General features: G+C 45.4%; 1 protein-coding gene and 1 long non-coding RNA gene across 2 annotated transcripts; both read right to left on the bottom strand.

The window, feature by feature from the left end:
• Positions 1 to 248: 248 nt before the first annotated feature.
• Positions 249 to 8,513, bottom strand: gpr157 (G protein-coupled receptor 157). The gene is made up of 4 exons (XM_056274206.1): positions 7,786 to 8,513; positions 2,603 to 2,816; positions 2,069 to 2,263; positions 249 to 1,662 (listed from the first exon to the last, which is right to left on the bottom strand). Exons 1-4 carry the CDS (start codon positions 8,160 to 8,162, stop codon positions 1,450 to 1,452), a joined length of 999 nt encoding a protein of 332 aa, XP_056130181.1. The 5' UTR covers positions 8,163 to 8,513; the 3' UTR covers positions 249 to 1,449.
• A 1,551-nt stretch (positions 8,514 to 10,064) lies between these two features.
• Positions 10,065 to 16,573, bottom strand: LOC130108467 (uncharacterized). The gene is made up of 3 exons (XR_008809882.1): positions 16,422 to 16,573; positions 15,769 to 15,825; positions 10,065 to 10,869 (listed from the first exon to the last, which is right to left on the bottom strand). It is a non-coding gene; the product is annotated as an uncharacterized LOC130108467 (long non-coding RNA).
• Positions 16,574 to 17,795: the final 1,222 nt, after the last annotated feature.

The following is a 17,795-nucleotide window of genomic DNA, read 5'->3' as shown; positions in this document are numbered from 1 at the left end:
GAAATACAAAATTATTTTCACGGCAGAAGACACAGCACTTATTTTCTCCGACATCCTGATGTGTGGAAAGAAAAGGGAACAAATATATTTAGTCATGGTTTGTGGAGTCATGCAGGAGTAAGGGGGTGAATAAATCTATGCCGGAGTAATCAGGGCCAAAGGGGAAAAAAAACTTGGATAAGAAAAACTTGTAAATTGTTGATTCTCAGCCAAAATCAGAATGGCGACAAAATACTGAATTTTGGTGTGCTCATTTGTTTTATTTCTTTTAAGAAAAAACAAATCTTTTTTTATACAATCTTTCCACTGTCCACAATCTGTACATATATCATTGCATATACCACTGCATGTGTATGCTAGCAGGGCAAAATTAGGTTTTAGGGGTTGAGAGACTGGGCTCTTTCACATAATGAACACCGAATATATTATTTTCATCATATTTTTTTCTTTTAATTTTCCCCCTTTTTCTCCCCAATTGTATCTGGCCAATTACCCCACTCTTCCGAGCGGTCCCTGTCGCTGCTCCACCCCCTCTGCCAATCCGGGGAGGGCTGCAGACTACCACATGCCTCCTCTGAGACATGTGGAGTCGCCAGCCGCTTCTTTTCACCTGACAGCGAGGAGTTTCACCACGGGGGCGTAGCACATGGGAGGATCACGCTATTCCCCCCAGTTCCCCCTTCCCCCCAAACAGGCGTCCCAAGCGACCAGAGGAGGCGCTAGTGCAGCGACCAGGACACATACCCACATCCGACTTCCTACCCGCAGACACGGACAATTGTGTCTGTAAGGACGCCTGACCAAGCTGGAGGTAACATGGGGATTTGAACCGGCAATCCCCGTGCTGGTAGGCAATGGAATAGACCACTACGCTACCTGGACACCCATGTTTATTTAATCTTTGGAATAGCCATACAATAGAAAACTATGATAAAATAAGAGTATTTTTATAAATACGCACTGACCATGGATGTAAGCACTAAGAGTCATTAGTCAAACCCAGTTCACAAAGTTCAGCCCAGAATATACATGAATACATACAGTATATGATAAATAAAGTCATCACTTTCAAAAGGTGTTTCTTTTTAATAGAGAAGAAGAAAGAGGAAAAAGTGCATGTTCAATAGCATTTCACTGTAAGTTTCCAGATCTCTGATGTATCTGAGGAAAAAAAAACAAGCACATAACATGCATGTGCAATCCATTTCAATGTGAAACGCTCAGAAATGTGTCGCCAAACGTTGGTGGACGATTAAGCAGAGGGGTCCGGCTTCAATAAGCGATTCTCATCAGCCAAAGTGCATGTGTGTCTGATATGTAATGAACACCTGCAGAATTCTCTTATCTCTTTGCAGGCACATGCCATAATGAATACTGTGCAAAATGGAGTCTTATCCCCCCTCACCTACTTCTCCATCTTTTTCCTTTATCATCCTCTCATCCCTGGCATTAAGAATCATCAATCTGCCCAGCCTCTCCCTGGGCAGGATTACCCCAACCAAGCAGTGGCTTGTGGGAGGGGTCGCTTGAATGGGTGGCTCCAGCTTGGGGCTTGGAACAACAGCAGCAGCAGAATACAGAGGAGAGGCGAGCTCGAATGGGCTCGGTGAACAGGACAAACATGATGCAGTTGGCTGCTCCCTGGAACGTGTTGCCAATACCCTGGTGGATTAGGATGAGAAAAACGTATTGTGTTTGTTGCGGCATGTGTGTGTAACAGTTACCAATCGGGACATTGCAATTTTAATTTGTGTGATTATACAATGCAAAAGCAGAATCAGAATCACATCTGCAAAGACGGAGGTTATGGCATGCACACATGGAAAAACAGGCTCACACACAAATTGATACAGGTTCACAAATACATATACACACATGCATGCACAGGGCCACATTCATAACTCCACACACAGTTGCACTAGCAAGCACACACAAAAACACACACACAGCAAAACAAACCATCAGGTGATGCAGTATTCAACTTCTAAGGGAATTGAGGATTATGGAAGATAATTGTGTATCCTGTACACTCGACCTCCTGTGTACAGCCAACCTTAGCTGAACTCACATGCAAAGTGACTAGCACTGGGTTCTGCCTAGCTGGGGAGCCAGCTAGCAGCAGCAGGAAGCGGACTGTGCTCCAAATGCGCAAGGTGATGAAGATGATGGGGATGAGGGTAAGCTTCCTGTCAGCCATGGTGGAGAAAGACTGAGATGAAGACCTGCTTGCCAAGATGGGTCGATACTCAGACAGGGCAGCATGCTGCATCACACACACACACACACACACACACACACACACACACACACACACACACACACACACACACACACGGGGTAAAATTAAAAAAATAAAACTTGCAAAAGCAAAACCCTGCAAAGCAATTACAGGCGATAACATGCTAACATACTCAGCCACTAAAGTTTGTATCTTTCACAAAGTAGAAAATTTGATTTGCAATCAAAATCATTGTCAATTCACAACTGATGTCCATGTAATCAAACCATAATATTTCTTTGTCTCATAGTGTTATCAAAATCATTCAGCGCATAAAAAATGAAATAAAATGACATTGAACAAAACATGGGAAGTGATTCTTACCGCCCTGTGGATGTGCCTCTTGATCAGGATGTAGAGGACAGGGAGGATGAAATATGCCAGGATTTCCCAAATTTTGCCCGTCAGCAGCATCCACAGAATGTGGTCAGGAGCCTGGATCCTGACCCAGCACCAGCCTACTGACACCTCTGAGGCATCATAGCCAATCTTGTCCAGGCACAGGGCTGTCACAGTAATGGCAAAAGGAATACCCCAGCTGGACCATACAAATCAGGTTAAGGGTTAATTATCAACAAATGCCTCCCAACCTTGACTTATGACTCCTTCAAAAGTAAAATTCTCATTTCCTAACAACTCACCAAAACTGGCTCTAAATATATATGATAAGCTGAATAGACACAATCGTTACACAAGTGCTGAGTGTATGTGGTTTATCATTACATACACACTTCTGTCTTCTGTATGTTTTAACTGTTTTTGTGCTTAAATGAATTACACAACCACATTGATGGGGAGAGGGAGGTTGGATATTTTGGGGTGTGGAGGTCCCTTACCTTGTAGAACAAAAAAAAATATTGGACCTTTCATAGATATTTGCCAGGAGGATTGCCATGTACGTTGGGGGAACTAAACTGACACTGGCCAAGAGGATGGCACAACACAGGAGAGCTAACGTGTCAGGCCAGGACTTCACAGTCTACACCCATCTACAGGCCAGTGGCCACTCTTTCACTGGGGGGGGGGGCTGAGAGTACATCTGTCATCATCATACAATGCTGGGATTGCAACCATTCCTAAATCCTCTGAATAGTACACATGGCCATTGAGACTCTAGTTAATGGTCATGCCCATATTTGCATATGAAACTGATCGTTGGTTTCGGTTGTTATGCAACTGTATTATTTATAAGGGGTGGGGATACCTGCAGCCAGTTGAGACTGAAGAGGTCACTTAGATGAGTGATGAAACGTATCTGTCAATAAACGTTATATCCAGATGAACTGATTCACCTTTCTTTGGTCTCCTATTTAGTTTTGTCACACTATGTATGAAACACTGATTCTCAGCGCTTTGGTCTTTAAGCGTTCACTAGATATTACATCACTGACGCTAATAATTCTCCAACAAAAACATAATATATTGTAACGATCACAGGTGAATAGGCTCGGTAGCCCTTGACTAACGGGTCGGACCCTTTAGTCGACTGGTTAACATTGTCGCTTGTGGTGTGGGAGCCACGGGTTCGCGTCCCGGCTGTGGCGACGGTTCCCGGACTGCCCCCCGAATTCACTACATTGGTGTCAGAAGTGGGGTGGTGAGACCGTGAGGTCATCGGAGGCGCGTGCGCCCAGAGGCGTGAAGGAGCTGATATGCTTAAGCGTGGGGACGCGCTTCCCGAAGGAGGAGGGGGGGGTAGTGTAACGTGCATGGATAAGTAGACACGTTGGTCCTTGACTAACGAGTTAGACCCTTTAGTCGACTGGTTAACGTTGTCGCTCGCGGTGTGGAAACCACAGGTTCGCGTCCCGGCTGTGGCGACGGTTCCCGGACTGCCCCCCGAATTCGCTTCAATATAAATAATATATATCTAACACACTAACATGTTAAAGAAGTCTCACCCCTATTTGTGTGTACATATGAAGTTTCTACGGGCCTTGGGGGTCTGCATAGGGTGGGCCACACAAAATCACTTTAGCGCTATGGGGAGTAACATTTATTTACATTGTCAATTCAACCATTAGCCCCCCTCTCATCTAAACTGTTGAGTCAATTGCAATTTCACGGGCATAATTTACCACTGGATCGTTCATGACAACACGGGGTTCAAATCCAAGTTGGGTGTTATGTAGACAATCCTCAATGAATGGCTCTCTTGTGTGCTTTCAGTTCAATAGGCCACTTAGAATTGACAGAACAAAATTAGTAGGAATGGCAACAAACATTCTGCCAAAGGGGAAGAACAAACTGCACCCCCCCAAAAAAAGAAGAAAGAACAATAGTACAATAGGACAACTACAGCATAGCCTTTTTTATCAGTAGCGACAGCACATTTGTGTTCAGCAGCCCACGCAAAATGGCACAAAGTAAAAAATGTTCAAGTTATTAGGGATATTCCCAGTTAAGGGTTTTGACAAAACTATGGAACTACACATTGTAAGGGAGGCGATTAATGTGTCTCTGATCAAGTAGTTTATATCTATATATGCAGTGTTTGTTGAAAATTCTCCTGAGTCTCTCGGAGACCCCAGAAACATATGGGATGAGTATGTTATTCCTTCTGCTCCTTTTCTCCTCATCACTCACCCGGTTGGCCTTTTTGGAACGTGTTGCAGTTTTCACAAAGGTCCAACTGGGGTAGCCGCAGGTTTTTAAAGCTCCCCTCAGGTGTTTGTGTTCTTCTCGTTGGGCCTGAGCGCTGCTGGGCACATTGTCAGCTCTGTGTTGCAGAGCTCTGATGATGCCCAGTTTGTGTTCCAGAGGGTGGTGTGAGTTGAAAAGTAGATATTGGTCTGTGTGTGTAGGTTTCCTGTAAACCCCAATGTGGAGGCTCCTGTCTTCCCCAATGTGGACGTCACAGTCCAAGAAGTGCAAACTGTTGTTCTTTACGTCTTCCCTTGTGAACTTAATGTTCTTGTCCACTGAGCTGATGTGTTTGGTAAACACTTACACCTCTTGTGTTTGGATTTTGACCCATGTGTCGTCCACATATCTGAACCAGTGGCTCGGAGGTGTTCCTCTGAAGGAGTTCAGGGCCGTGTTCTAACTCTTCCATATATAAATTGGCCACAATGGGACATACTGGTGAGCCCATTGCACAGCCGTGTTTCTGTCTGTAAAACTGGCCCCTGAATTGGAAATATGTAGTGTTCAGGCAAAGGTCCAGTAGTTGGCAAATCTGGTCTGGGCTGAGGTTGGTCCTATCGTGGAGGGTGTCGTCCCCTAGCAAACGTTGCCTCACAGTTTCCAAAGCCTCCATGGTTGGGATGCAGGTGAATAACGAGGTCACTTCTTATGATACCATGGTTTCATTCGGTTCCAGTTTTACGCCTTGGACCTTGTTCACAAAGTCAATGGAGTTTTGGATATGGTGAGGTGTTTCGCCCACTAAAGGGGTCAAGATATTGGCTATATGTTTGGCAATGTTGTACGTGACCGAGTTTATGCTGATGACGATGGGCCTGAGGGGGGTTCCATCTTTATGGATCTTAGGGAGTCCATATATGCATGGAATGTTATCTTGTGGGTAGAGACAATGGTATAGTATCCGATCAATGGTTTCGCCTTTCTGTTGTTTCTGTAGGAATTCTATTATTCTCCTCTTGTAACCACTAGTTTGATCGCATCTCAGAGGTTCATAGGTGTTGGTGTCACTGAGTAATGACTTGATCTTGGCGTGGTAGTCTGTTGTGTTGAAGATAACTGTGCATCTCCCCTTATCTGCTGGAAGGATAGTGATGTTTTCATCCATGCTCAGGGCTGTCACGGCTTTCCTTTCCTCCATGATTAGGTTGGGAGGAGGGAGTTTCGCATTGGACAGAGCTGCTGATACCTTTAACTTAAGCTGTTCCACCTCAGTTTCCGTTATATTGTTTTTCGCTATAGCTGATTCTGTGGATGTGATGAGGTCAAATATAGGTAGTTGTTTGGGTGTCATGGTGAAGTTCAGTCCTTTGGCTAAGACCTCCTTCTCTGATTGGGTAAGTACCTTGTCCGACAGACTCTTGATCCATCTGTTCTGCGTTCCGTTTTGTGTGGGATGTTCTGTCTTTTGTCTCCAGGTAAGGATATCTGCTTGGCTAGTGTTGTTGGTTTGTCGCTGTAAGTTTTGAAACTTCCTTATCTGCCTTTCTTTGGTTTTGTGGTGTTGAGATAGTTGGGCTTTCTTGGTGAAATCAGTGATCCTCTCCAAGACTGCACCAGGCAAGTGGGATGTTAGTTGCTGGAGTAGTTGGTCAGATTTCTCCTTCAGCCCTTCAATAGTGAAATGGACCTGTCTCACTCTTTCATTCAGGAGTTGATTCTGTGCCTTCTCTATGATTCTGTCTGCTCTATGTCCTGTCATTGTGGTACACAGGCACAGGCTAGTGGGTAAGAGCCTGTGTTGTATGCATCTCAGATTGAATCACAAGTGGTTTCTGTAGTCTGCAATCTTCCGAGCCATCCTTTCATATTCCCTCACCATTTTAAGGGTGTCAGACCCAAATTGTTCCGCAACATGTCTGTGAATGTTCTCATTCATCCAGGTCATGGTTATCCAAAGGAATTGAATCAAGTGCAACTGGACTTGGTATGAGAGGCGAAACGTCTTCACGGATATATACCAAGTCCAGTTGCACTTGATTCAATTCCTTTGGATAACCATGACCTGGATGAATGAGAACATTCACAGACATGCTACAATATGTTGTTATCATATAGGCCAGATTGCTATTTATATCCACTGTTTTAAATAGATCAGATTGTACTTATAACTTTTGAGATTGGTTTTCTGATGTATTGTCATGTTTTTATTTTGTCTTGATTGTTCTTTTTCTGCCTGTTCAATAGTTTTCTTATGTATTGTTATGTTTTTACTTCTGTAATAATTGTTGTTTGTTTGCCTGCACAGGGAACTGCAGATGCAAATATACTGCCGGCTAACTCTGGTGCAATTGTAGAATTGTGCGTTGTCCCTGTCAAATAAACAATAAACTAAACCAAACTAATATATATACTAATACTTCATTGATGTCTTATTCATTAGTCCAGAATTCCACTCTTTAATCACGCAGAAACACTGAAGGGTAATTCCGGTATTTTTAAATCTGGACGCTACCTCGAATGAACGGTCAGTTCTGATAAGATTCCGCATGACTTGTTTTGTCAACATCCGAAGCCACGCCCCCGCTCGCAGCAGCAATCCTTTCCGTAATGTGGTCAGACAGTAATGACAACGCTCCGGGCCGGCCAGTGGCAGAAACAGCGGCTATAGTGGTCGTAGTTTGACGGGCGCGATTGCCCCCTGTGACCACATTGTAGTCCGTTTCGCGGCTGCCGGCTCAAGCGTTCTCGCTCAGTACTGGACAAATTACACAACAAATTGTCCCCGTTAGTCATTTAGACCCCAAGACGACGGGTCTAAAAGTACCGAAATTACCCTTTAAGCAGACACACGTCACGTTGGAAAATCACTGGGGGGGGGGGGGTAACGACAAAGAACACCTGGAAGCGGACGCGTTATTTACCTGACGATGTGGAAAAACGGCACCAAGCTGTCGGCGAGTGCGTGGTCCGACCTCACGATGCAGACGTAAAGGTACGCGGCGACGGCCACCGTCCAGAAGAAGGAGCTGGTGTTGGCGAAGGTGGACAGCCCTCCCTGGGCCACGCAGTCCGCCGAGTCCGCTCCAAACGCCCTCAGCGCGCCGTACGAGTAAGAGACCGCGGACAACAGGTCGGCTACCGACAGGTACAGCAGCAGTTTGCGCGGAGTTGTCCTCAGATCTGACCAGGCGACGTGGGTCACGATGATCAGGGAAGACCCCGCCAACGACAGGGCACACGACAACAAGACCACCACCTGCTCCGAGACGTACACAGTCGTCTGGTTTCCACTCGCCATACTCTGATTTGATCCGGCGCGCGTGTTATTGTTCTTCTTATTATAATATTATCAGTCTACTTTGACAGATGGGAGAAAATTCCCAGTCTTCCGCACCTGTGTATGAATTCCATAGTAGAAGTTTTCTGGTTGTACTCAGATCCTTCAAATTCATTATTTTCTTTTCAAGCCGGGTAAGATCGGAAGCAGGATGTCGCTTCGGTTAATAATAATAATAATAATAATAAAAAGAGCTTTTACAAACTTTTTGTCTACTGTTTTGTTCCGCGGAGTTGGCCTGCCAGACGGAACTTTCTCCCGGTGTTTAACCCCTCCCTGTCTCGCAGACTTGTTTTGAGACGTTTACCCGGAACCCGAAGCAGAAGTCGCAGTCAGCTGGTACAGTAGGCAAGCCACGTGGTCTATGTTCTACTGGTCTCTGTAGCGAGTCCCCAAGATGTTTATGACCTCTGAGGGCATGTCATTTAACCCCCCCCCCCCAAAAGAGAAACCCACAAGAGAGTTCAGGATGATATCATTTCTCCAGTCAAAACAGGATTGTGTAATTACGACCTGGTCGCGCCACTCTTCCTTCGCAGGATTGCGCAACACACGGGACACAACGTTTATACAGCTTCGATCTACTCGGAACAGAACCACCAAGTGTCTATCCCTAATCATCATAACACAGCAATGTACAGAAACACAAATTACTGAATTAATATTAAAAGTCTTTTCAGGCGACGTCTCCAAGAATTGAGCCAACAAGGCCACTTTAATTTGGAAATGAATTAAGAATACGCACAGTAGACTTCTCTCAGGCAGCTCATTTGGTATAGTGAGTCAAAACGCATTTGACAGGAATAAATTGTGTTGCCACTTCTGCACGAAGGCTTCCTGCCCCCTCTGCCCTCTGCAACCAGTTTAATGTGTGTGTAGCATAAAGAGAGCTCATATGTGAATTAATAATGATAAGATGATAAATATATTAAAATTCATTACATTTCATTCCCGAAAAACCACAGTATGCCGTTAGTGTTGTCAGGGAGTCATCTGCTCTCTCTTGACCAAAATTATTTTGTGACATTTCCAACGAGTCAATAACATTGAGTGCCCTAGCATGAGCTGCTTATCCTTCTTTATTTCTTTGTTGTTGTTGTTGTTGTTGTTTTTGTTGTAATTATAGATTGCCAAAGCCTGCCTTCTGACTATCTGACTAGCAAGATGTCAAACGGTATTTTAAGTCACTGACCTTGCATGAGAGCCAGACTTTATTGCTGCTGTGCTGCTGCACTCTGGGAAAACTGCACCCCCCCCCCCATTTGCAGCAATGCAGTATTGTAGTGCTTCACCATGAACCGCAGTGTTTCGTTTCCCCCTAGTCCGCAGTAGCACATCTGCATCATTATCATCGGCATTATCGCCCAAAATCAATGTTGCACTAGACTGAAATGTCCATCCGGTGTCCGTCACAAATCACCCTCAGACTGTTAGTATGCGGGCAAGAGATGCAGCTGGAGCCTCTCATCACTAAGCCCGTCTTGCGTCTAGCAGGTCAGCTATATGAAAATATATTTTATTCATGCGTTTCTCGTAAACCTTTCAGTCTTAATTCATGTGTGCAGACAATCAGACGCATGCGGACCCCGCCAGCTCTAAGGACATTTCTTGAAAGGATTCCACGTTTCATATTTCAACAGAACACACTAGTTATGAAACTGTAGACAAATGTGTGCAATATGGGAGGAAAAAAAACAAGACTTTAAAGAATCCACTAATGACTTTTATTTCCTCATGTTTTGTCACAGATAATTATACATTTTGAGACACAACATCGTCGTCTACTTCAAGGTACTATATTAGCCCTGGAAATTAGAAAGTAATTAGGAGAGATCTCTGTGTCGAGAATTAGACGACAGAATGTGTAGACACAATTATTTGTCGTAATCAATTAGTGTGATTATTGATGAATCAATGATTACGAGTCACATGGCGGAGGGGGGTGGGGATCTGGCAGACCAAGTCGTCTGACTGAAGGCCTAAGTAGGCTTTATGAACGAACCTAAAATTGCTGCAGTGTTTGACACACGTACAACTGCCTTTTGGCCACAAGATGGCAGCAGACGACTGTAACGACACAAGTCATGTCACAAAAGTTTGATCTTGTTTTATATGATTGTATGAACTGTAAACAAGAGGCCACTCTCTCAGAGCTCCAACCACTTTATTCACAATAACGTCTTCCACCGTGAATGACCTTTCCCACATGTATCTCACGTATGCACATGCGCGTACGTGATATATTGCTCATACACGTGTGCGCACCTTTTCCCTCCCATCCTTGGGCTTCCTCTTTTCCACGCTTCTCTTGTCTGGACTTCCTCTGATGGGTTGGACCCCGGGGCCTCTCAGTGCGAAGAGTTTCTGCGGCAGTATACTTGCTGATTGCTTCGTTCTCACTCCTCACAACAACCAGCTAAGACACTGCCAGAGAAACACCCACAGCAGGCACACACACTACAGCGGGCTCTCTCTTTCTTCTCCCATTCCCTCTCTCCAGAGCGGGAGCAACATGCTGGAGCGTTTGATCTGAGTTTCCCCACCTGTGAGTCATGCGAGTATGGCTGTTCACCCTTTCATGCCTGGATTTGGTGGTTGTTTTTATCCCGGCCCAAGACCTCTCTCACTTAGAGTGGGATGGTTGGTGAAGTCCCACGCCAGGGATTTTCTGAAAGAGAAGCAGAAGTTTTGGGTTGATCTTTTTTCTCATCTCCGTCCTTTTCATTTTCTTTTTTAAAAATCTGTTTGATTTCACTGCCGGCTGTAATGATTCTCTCCTGCATTACACACACACACACACACACACACACACACACACACACACACACACACACACACACACACACACACACACACACACACACACACACACACACACACACACACACACGGGCTCCTTCCCTACACCACCATTGACTGTCAACCCTTACACACAGAGATACACTCGTCCTTTGCCTGAACCAGGGCTGGTATTGCCCCCAAACCCTCACCCCCTCACCCCTTTACCCAACTACCTGGGTACTGAGCCCATCAGCCCATTACCTACACTTGTATGTACATAAACCTGGCCTTTACCTTGACCAGGATTTGTATTTGGAAGTCCACACACTCCCTTATCCTACGTAAAGGCATTTTTCTTCCATCCATCCATTAACCACTTATCCTGCTCAGGGTTGCAGGGATGCTGGAGCCTATCCCAGCAGTTATTGGGCAGCAGGCGGGGAGACACCCTGGACAGGCTACCAGGCCATCACAGAGCCAACACACACACACACACACACACACACACACACACACACACACACACACACACACACACACACACACACACACACACACACACACACACACACACACACACATGCATACTAAGGGACAATTTAGTACATACAGGTATATTATGACCAAATAATGCTCTATTTTCCTGCACTTGAAAATTTCTCTTTTTTTAAAGAGCACTGCATTGCATTTGGATGTATTCAGTGAGCTGTACTGATAAAGTTTGAATGGCGTATCAAATAGTGGGTAACTCGCTGGCTATTGGCCGACCAATCCGAACCGAGTCACTCGGGCGGGTTTATCCCCCGAGGTCTGTCTTTTCTGAAGGAATCTTAAATTAAGAATTCAAGAAGTCTAAGAATGGACTCTGCTCCTGCCCACATCTGGTTTTATGTAACTCGGAAGGAAGCACATATGCATCCACAGTCTGTTACCAGAAGTGACCCAGAAGCTTGCTACTGAAGATTTCGTTGGCACTCGAGCCTGGAGTGTAGCATCACTTTAAGTGCACACAACTCGGGCAACCGCAAACACCACCCGCACTAAGAATAGACCCGCCATGACTCATGATTTTGCAACAAAATCTCTGTTCAGTTTTGCTTGTATTTATTTGTGTTCGTATGTTTGTGTATGCCTGTGTGTGTGTGTGTGTTTATGTGTGTGAACGCGTGCATGTCCATGTGTGTGTGTGTGTGTGTGTGTGTGTGTATAAGTGGCGCATACATGCAAGTGTCTGTGTATGTACTTAATGGACAAAAGCTCTCGCTATCAGTTGCGCTCCCTCACTGCAGTGCTATTTTGGGAGGTCTGACCACTCCATACTGTTCTGTCCCTGTGGAATAGGCTTTGCTGACAGGACAACATAGATGCTAGTGAGCCTTTTGCAGCCACTCACAAGAGGGGGAAACGATGAACGAGACATGGCCACGCGTGTCTCGCAGTATACTGGACCATAGAATCCAGGAGCCGCACATAAAAACGTGTTATCTATATAAAGTCCCAATCGTTCTGTTGATTTCAATCTCACCAAATCCTCCAACCCAACCTCCCCCTGTACCCCCCACCCCCGTCTACAACCCTGACCGGAGTCTGCACCCTACTGCTGCCCTTATGGCTGTGTCTTTAGTCTTGCTGCTGTCCTTTGCCCCACTTGTGTAACCTTGCTGAAGTGTTTCGTTTTTATCTCTTTTTTTTTCTCAATTGTTAAGCACGTTGTCAACTTTGTTTCAGTAAAGCACTGTACAAACAATAATAATAATAATATAATAATAATAATAATAATAATAATGATAACAATATGCACACTGTCCTGTAACTCATTACTGTGCAAATCCGTGCTGGGCTATCTCAATGTGAGAATGCAAATTAGCTGTTTTTGTCCTGGAGGCCTCTTTTGAGGCATGTCAGTTGTGTGAGTAGCGATGCTGTTATTTCCTTGGCTGGAGTTGTGCAGGTGGGGTACACTGACCTTATTAGTAAGATGTTGAAGAAGCAAACAGATTCTCCTTCAAAGCCATTTGCAATGCTTTGATGCACTAATTGGAAATGGCGTCACACTTACACACACTTCTGCTAAATACCCCGCATCTCTTCTTCCTTCCCTGTCTGTCCCTCGCTCACATGCATGTGCGCACAACCACACACACACACACACACACACACACACACACAAGAAATGTCCATACACTGACAGGGTGACACCTCGTGACCTGCTTTCTGCAGCAGTTGCTAAATGGCTGCGTCCGAGACCTTGTGTTTTTGTGGTGAGCCTGACGCTGGCTGCAGCAAGCACATGATGACAGGAATTCCTTCCTGCTCAGGGCTTGATGTAATCCCTAATACAGGATTGCCGAATGCCGCTGAAAACAACACCCTGCTTACTAAATGAATGACTGGCTGACTGACTGACGCGACCGACAAAGAACAGAGTGGCGATGGCAGGAGCAGCAGCGACGAGGCTCCACTACAGTAATCTGTTTCAGGCCAAAGGGTGGGTTAGGTCAGTGTTGGTCTTAGTGGCGGATTCGTGTCTGTTTTTTCCCCCCCATATTGGGCTAAAAAAAACCCAAAACAAACAGTACGGAGAATGGGTTAAAGATGATCGGCATGAGGGTCATATGAATATCCCAGAGACCTGCAGTGGGGTAAGAATAGGATATTTTGAGGGATGGGTAGATTCTGTAAAACGGCGATAACGGCAGGTCTGAGACAGAATATTTTATGTGAGATACAGTCCAGGCTAGGATACTTCCTAGTGATGGCTAATGTTATGACATTACGTTTGGCAGGTTACAGATGGACATGGACATGACAACCAGTAACGGCAATGAGTCTTCCTCAGATCTTTTCCGATATATGTTGCCCATTCCATCCCATTAAGCTTTTTGTGAAGTCCCATCATGTGCAGCTGTTTTTGTCAAAAAGTGGCACTGCCTTTGAAATTGTAACCGTTCTCGTCAATCGATAGTTATCGGTTGTTAGATAAGCATTCATCTCTCCCGATAGTCAGATATAGACACTTATTTCCCAGCAGTGGCCTTTGTTTAAGTAACCACGGGACTTTTTTACTGCGGCAACAAAACAATAGGGCTCCCTGATCCACCGACTGTTTACGACAAGCCCAATCTACGGGCAGCAGTTGTCCAAAGCAACATGGTATATTTCATGTCAAACACACCTTGAGCTGCGCATCTTAACCCCCCCCCCCCCCCGTTTCCCCGAGTAGCTTTAGTGTTGGGGGCTCTACGTCACCTGTTAAAAACCCACGCACACGGGGGCGTTTGGGTAGCATAGCAGTCTATTCAGTTGCCTACCAACACGGGGATCGCCGGTTCGAATCCCGGTGTTACCTTGGTCAGGCGTCCCTACAGACACAGTTAGTCGCGTCTGCGGGTGGGAGGCCGGATGTGGGTATGTGCGCTGGTCGCTGCACTAGCACCTCCTCTGGTTGGTTGGGGCACCTGTTCGGGGGGGGAGGGGGGATTGGGGAGAATAGCGTGATCCTCCCACGTGCTATGTTCCCCGGGCAGAACTCCTCACTGTCAGGTGAAAAGAAGCGGCTGGCGAGTCCACACGTATTGGAGGAGGAATGTGGTAGCGACCGGGACGGCTTGGAATGGTAGGGTAATAGGCCAGATAAAATTGGGGGGGGGGGGGGATAAAAAAGGAAAAAATAAAAACTTACACACACAACTAAAATGAACCAATCCCAGTTCCATTCACCTCACCTCGGCGCTCTACTCTTCTCGCCTCTCCCCTCCCTCCCTCCCTTAATCTCTGCATGTCTTGGTTGTTCCTTTGTCAGCGAATAGCGCTCAAACAGTCATGCTTGCCCGCTTCGGGCCCATTCCACAGACCTAATCATCTTATGGCTAACAATGACATCTAGTATTTACTGTAGAGCTACGTGTTGCCGAACAATGCTACACATGACATGCCAGCTGTTGACTTACTTGGCAAGCTTAGCTTCTCATGTGCCTTTCCCCTAGCATTCTTCCCCATACACAGACAGGTTAATTATTTTTTACAACCCGTCCTATTCTCCGGCGAGCAGTTTACAACGGGCTTCTTCTACGCGTGAGCGTCTAAAGAGGAGAGATAATTACTGGTGGTATCAAAACAACGTCTGGCCACGCCACTTAATCTGCACTGATGACTAAGGACCATCCTTGTGTGTTTTCTAATTCTTTACTGTAACTTTGTTTCTGTCGACCCAGGCTTCGGGGTGTGAAACGACTGCAGCCGCCCCAAGCTATCAGTGTTTGTATGTCAAACTGCAACGCTTCGTGTTAATAAATCAGGGGTTGTTCATTTGTCTTTTTAAAACAACTACCCCTGGTTACCAGAAAACAGGGTCCCAGAAATAAATGTCCGCATGCTTGCTATGGTTAGTCAGAGCAGCCATAGGTGAAACACCCGGATCATAGTTCACAGCGCACAAACTGATTACCACGTCACGTTAAGGGATCGATGTATTCGAGGCTTGACATGGTTTCACTATAGGGCTAATTATTAATGATGTCATAAAGCAACGTTTATGTCACCGTGGCATGTCCCAAATAGTTATGGCTGTCTATCAGTTTCCCTAACTCTTCTCTGAGTGGGAAGTACCCGGATCCTGATGTAATTTCATCGGAAAATTGAAATGTTGTTTGAAGTATTCTCTCACACCGTGAGTCAGAAATGATTGCCGTTACGGCTTACAGAAAGTTAGGTTCATCCCCTCTCCTTTCTGTTTCCCTGGAAATGTGAATCGGATTCTGAGAGATGTAGAACTCTGAACTCTCACCTGATGTGGCTTTGGTCCCGGCTCGTCGGGTAGCAAGAGGGTTGAGGTCTGCTGTGTCTGTCGATGGAAACAGGCTTTTCAGCATTGAAGAGAGGACAGAACAACAACAACAACAAGTGATAGCCGTTATCCTTCAATAAACTCACACTGTGGTCTGTCAACGATTTCAAGAGTCACTGGGGTCTTGTGAAAGGATGCGAGGTTATATGCCGGCACTCCGTGTGGGAGTTGCTTTGCCACCGTGCGATTGGTTGCTGCATGTGTTGTGAGCGTGCCATGGTTGTGCGTATGGTGACCTTTTGTATCACTGTTACTATGGCATCATTTTAGCATCAAGACGCTGCTTGGATGCTCAAACAATACAGCAAATTGTCCGGTTCAAAATTGCATGTTCTCACTGCTATATCAATCAAATGACGGTCCTCGTTTAACCTATGCAAAAGGGAAGCGGACTGTAAACCTTGATATCCAATATCAACAGTCCAGTCTTACATCATTTGACTATATTCAAATGCATGCTTCTGAATGTATATGCACATTGCAAATGTCCCATACTCCACTTTGCAATTACAGATAACCAAGCCACTCTCTTACGAGTACTCTTGTGGTATTTATGCCCCCCCCCCCCCGGTAAGTATAATATTTGCACTCACCCAGCAGAGAAGCGGCCGCGAAGCTGTGTAAATTGTCCCAGTGTCCCATCAGCACCTATTCCCAGTGAGTGCACACTGGCGTTGACACCAACAACGGCTTGTCCAGTGTTGCTGGGTTTTCTCGGCGTGTGGGTCACGTCACATTGGCATGGTAAAACGGGTGACCATAAGCCTCTGCTCTCTCTCTCTGTCTCTCTGTCTCTCTGTCTCTCTCTCACTCTCTCTCCTTCTCACAGGCAGTACAAGTCAAGGCATGTTCCAACACGCCACCACCAGCCAGCTGGGTGTATGAGCGTGCTCCTAGACAGAGAGGGGGAGGAGCAGAAGCAGAGGATCAGCGAGAGGGGAAATCCAGAAAAGACCCAGCATGACTCAGCCCGCCTCACTCAGTCAGTATACATACCCCCCATACAATAAGTACTTACCAAGTTCACCCAAAGTTTTTTATTAAATACAGCACATTTCATAAAGCTTCACACTGTTCTTTACCAAACAGAGAACAATACATAACAAGTATATATTAAAAAAAAAAACAGAACCAAAAAAACCCCACAAAAAACCCAACAAGATTTAAAATGTGAACTGGTTTTCATAATCAATGATATCACTGCTATTTCATGGCGACTAAAGGACAAGGCTATTTGTTCTTTTTTTCCCTTAACGACAACAGAGAAGAAACTACGTCTCTAAAGAAGTGTAAAACAGGGGTGCATTTCTGAAATAAACTCGCATATCTGAAAGGTGGCCACACGCTGACATGTCATTAAGCCTTTGCAGTATCACAGATCATAACGCTGATGTGTCATCTGCCTCTGGACATTTGTTAGAGTCCCTCTTTGCCCCCCTCTGCTGGAAGAGAAGCCGGTGTGTGTGGAAAAGCAATGTGAACAGATGCCTCAGCATGCCGCTCATTGCTAATACTCAAAACTTCACCCGCTGCTGGTTAAGGTTTAACTGATCGAAGGTAAATTTAGAATTGAATTTGGAGTTCGGCTGTTCTGCCATCGTTAAGTTGGGATATTCATGCAGCAGGCCAACTCCATTTTTTACCACGGCACAGAGACTAACCGAAAGGGAAGAGTAACCGTGCATGAATGCAGCATACTAATAAAGCTGCTGATTCATCAGATGATCTCATAACCTACAGTAGGTCACATCAATTGCAGATGGCGTTCATGCACACGAATCATACGGCTAAAATCCCTGAGAAATCACAGCTAAGTGAAGATGCAGAATTCAGCTGAAACATTAATATTGTCTCTCAGTGGGGATGTTTAATGTTTTATCGTAATTTAAAAGCAACTTATTCATAAAATACCACCTGGGGAGAAAGAAACCACCATCTGACAAATTGCAGCCTTGCAGAAAGCCACA

The sequence above is a fragment of the Lampris incognitus genome, chromosome 2 (assembly GCF_029633865.1).
Source record: "Lampris incognitus isolate fLamInc1 chromosome 2, fLamInc1.hap2, whole genome shotgun sequence".
Classification (NCBI taxonomy): domain Eukaryota; kingdom Metazoa; phylum Chordata; class Actinopteri; order Lampriformes; family Lampridae; genus Lampris; species Lampris incognitus.
The sequence above is the reverse complement of the archived record's forward strand: the minus strand, read 5'-3'. Positions and strand labels throughout refer to the sequence as shown.

Excerpts from the sequence above, each read along its gene's own strand:
- gpr157 (XM_056274206.1), bottom strand. The coding sequence starts at position 8,162 with ATGGCGAGTGGAAACCAGACGACTGTGTACGTCTCGGAGCAGGTGGTG. Across the intron at positions 2,817-7,785 it reads CCGTTTTTCCACATCGTCAG|CTGGGGTATTCCTTTTGCCA; the intron begins GTAAATAACGCG and ends TGTATGGTCCAG. Across the intron at positions 2,264-2,602 it reads AGAGGCACATCCACAGGGCG|CATGCTGCCCTGTCTGAGTA; the intron begins GTAAGAATCACT and ends TGTGTGATGCAG.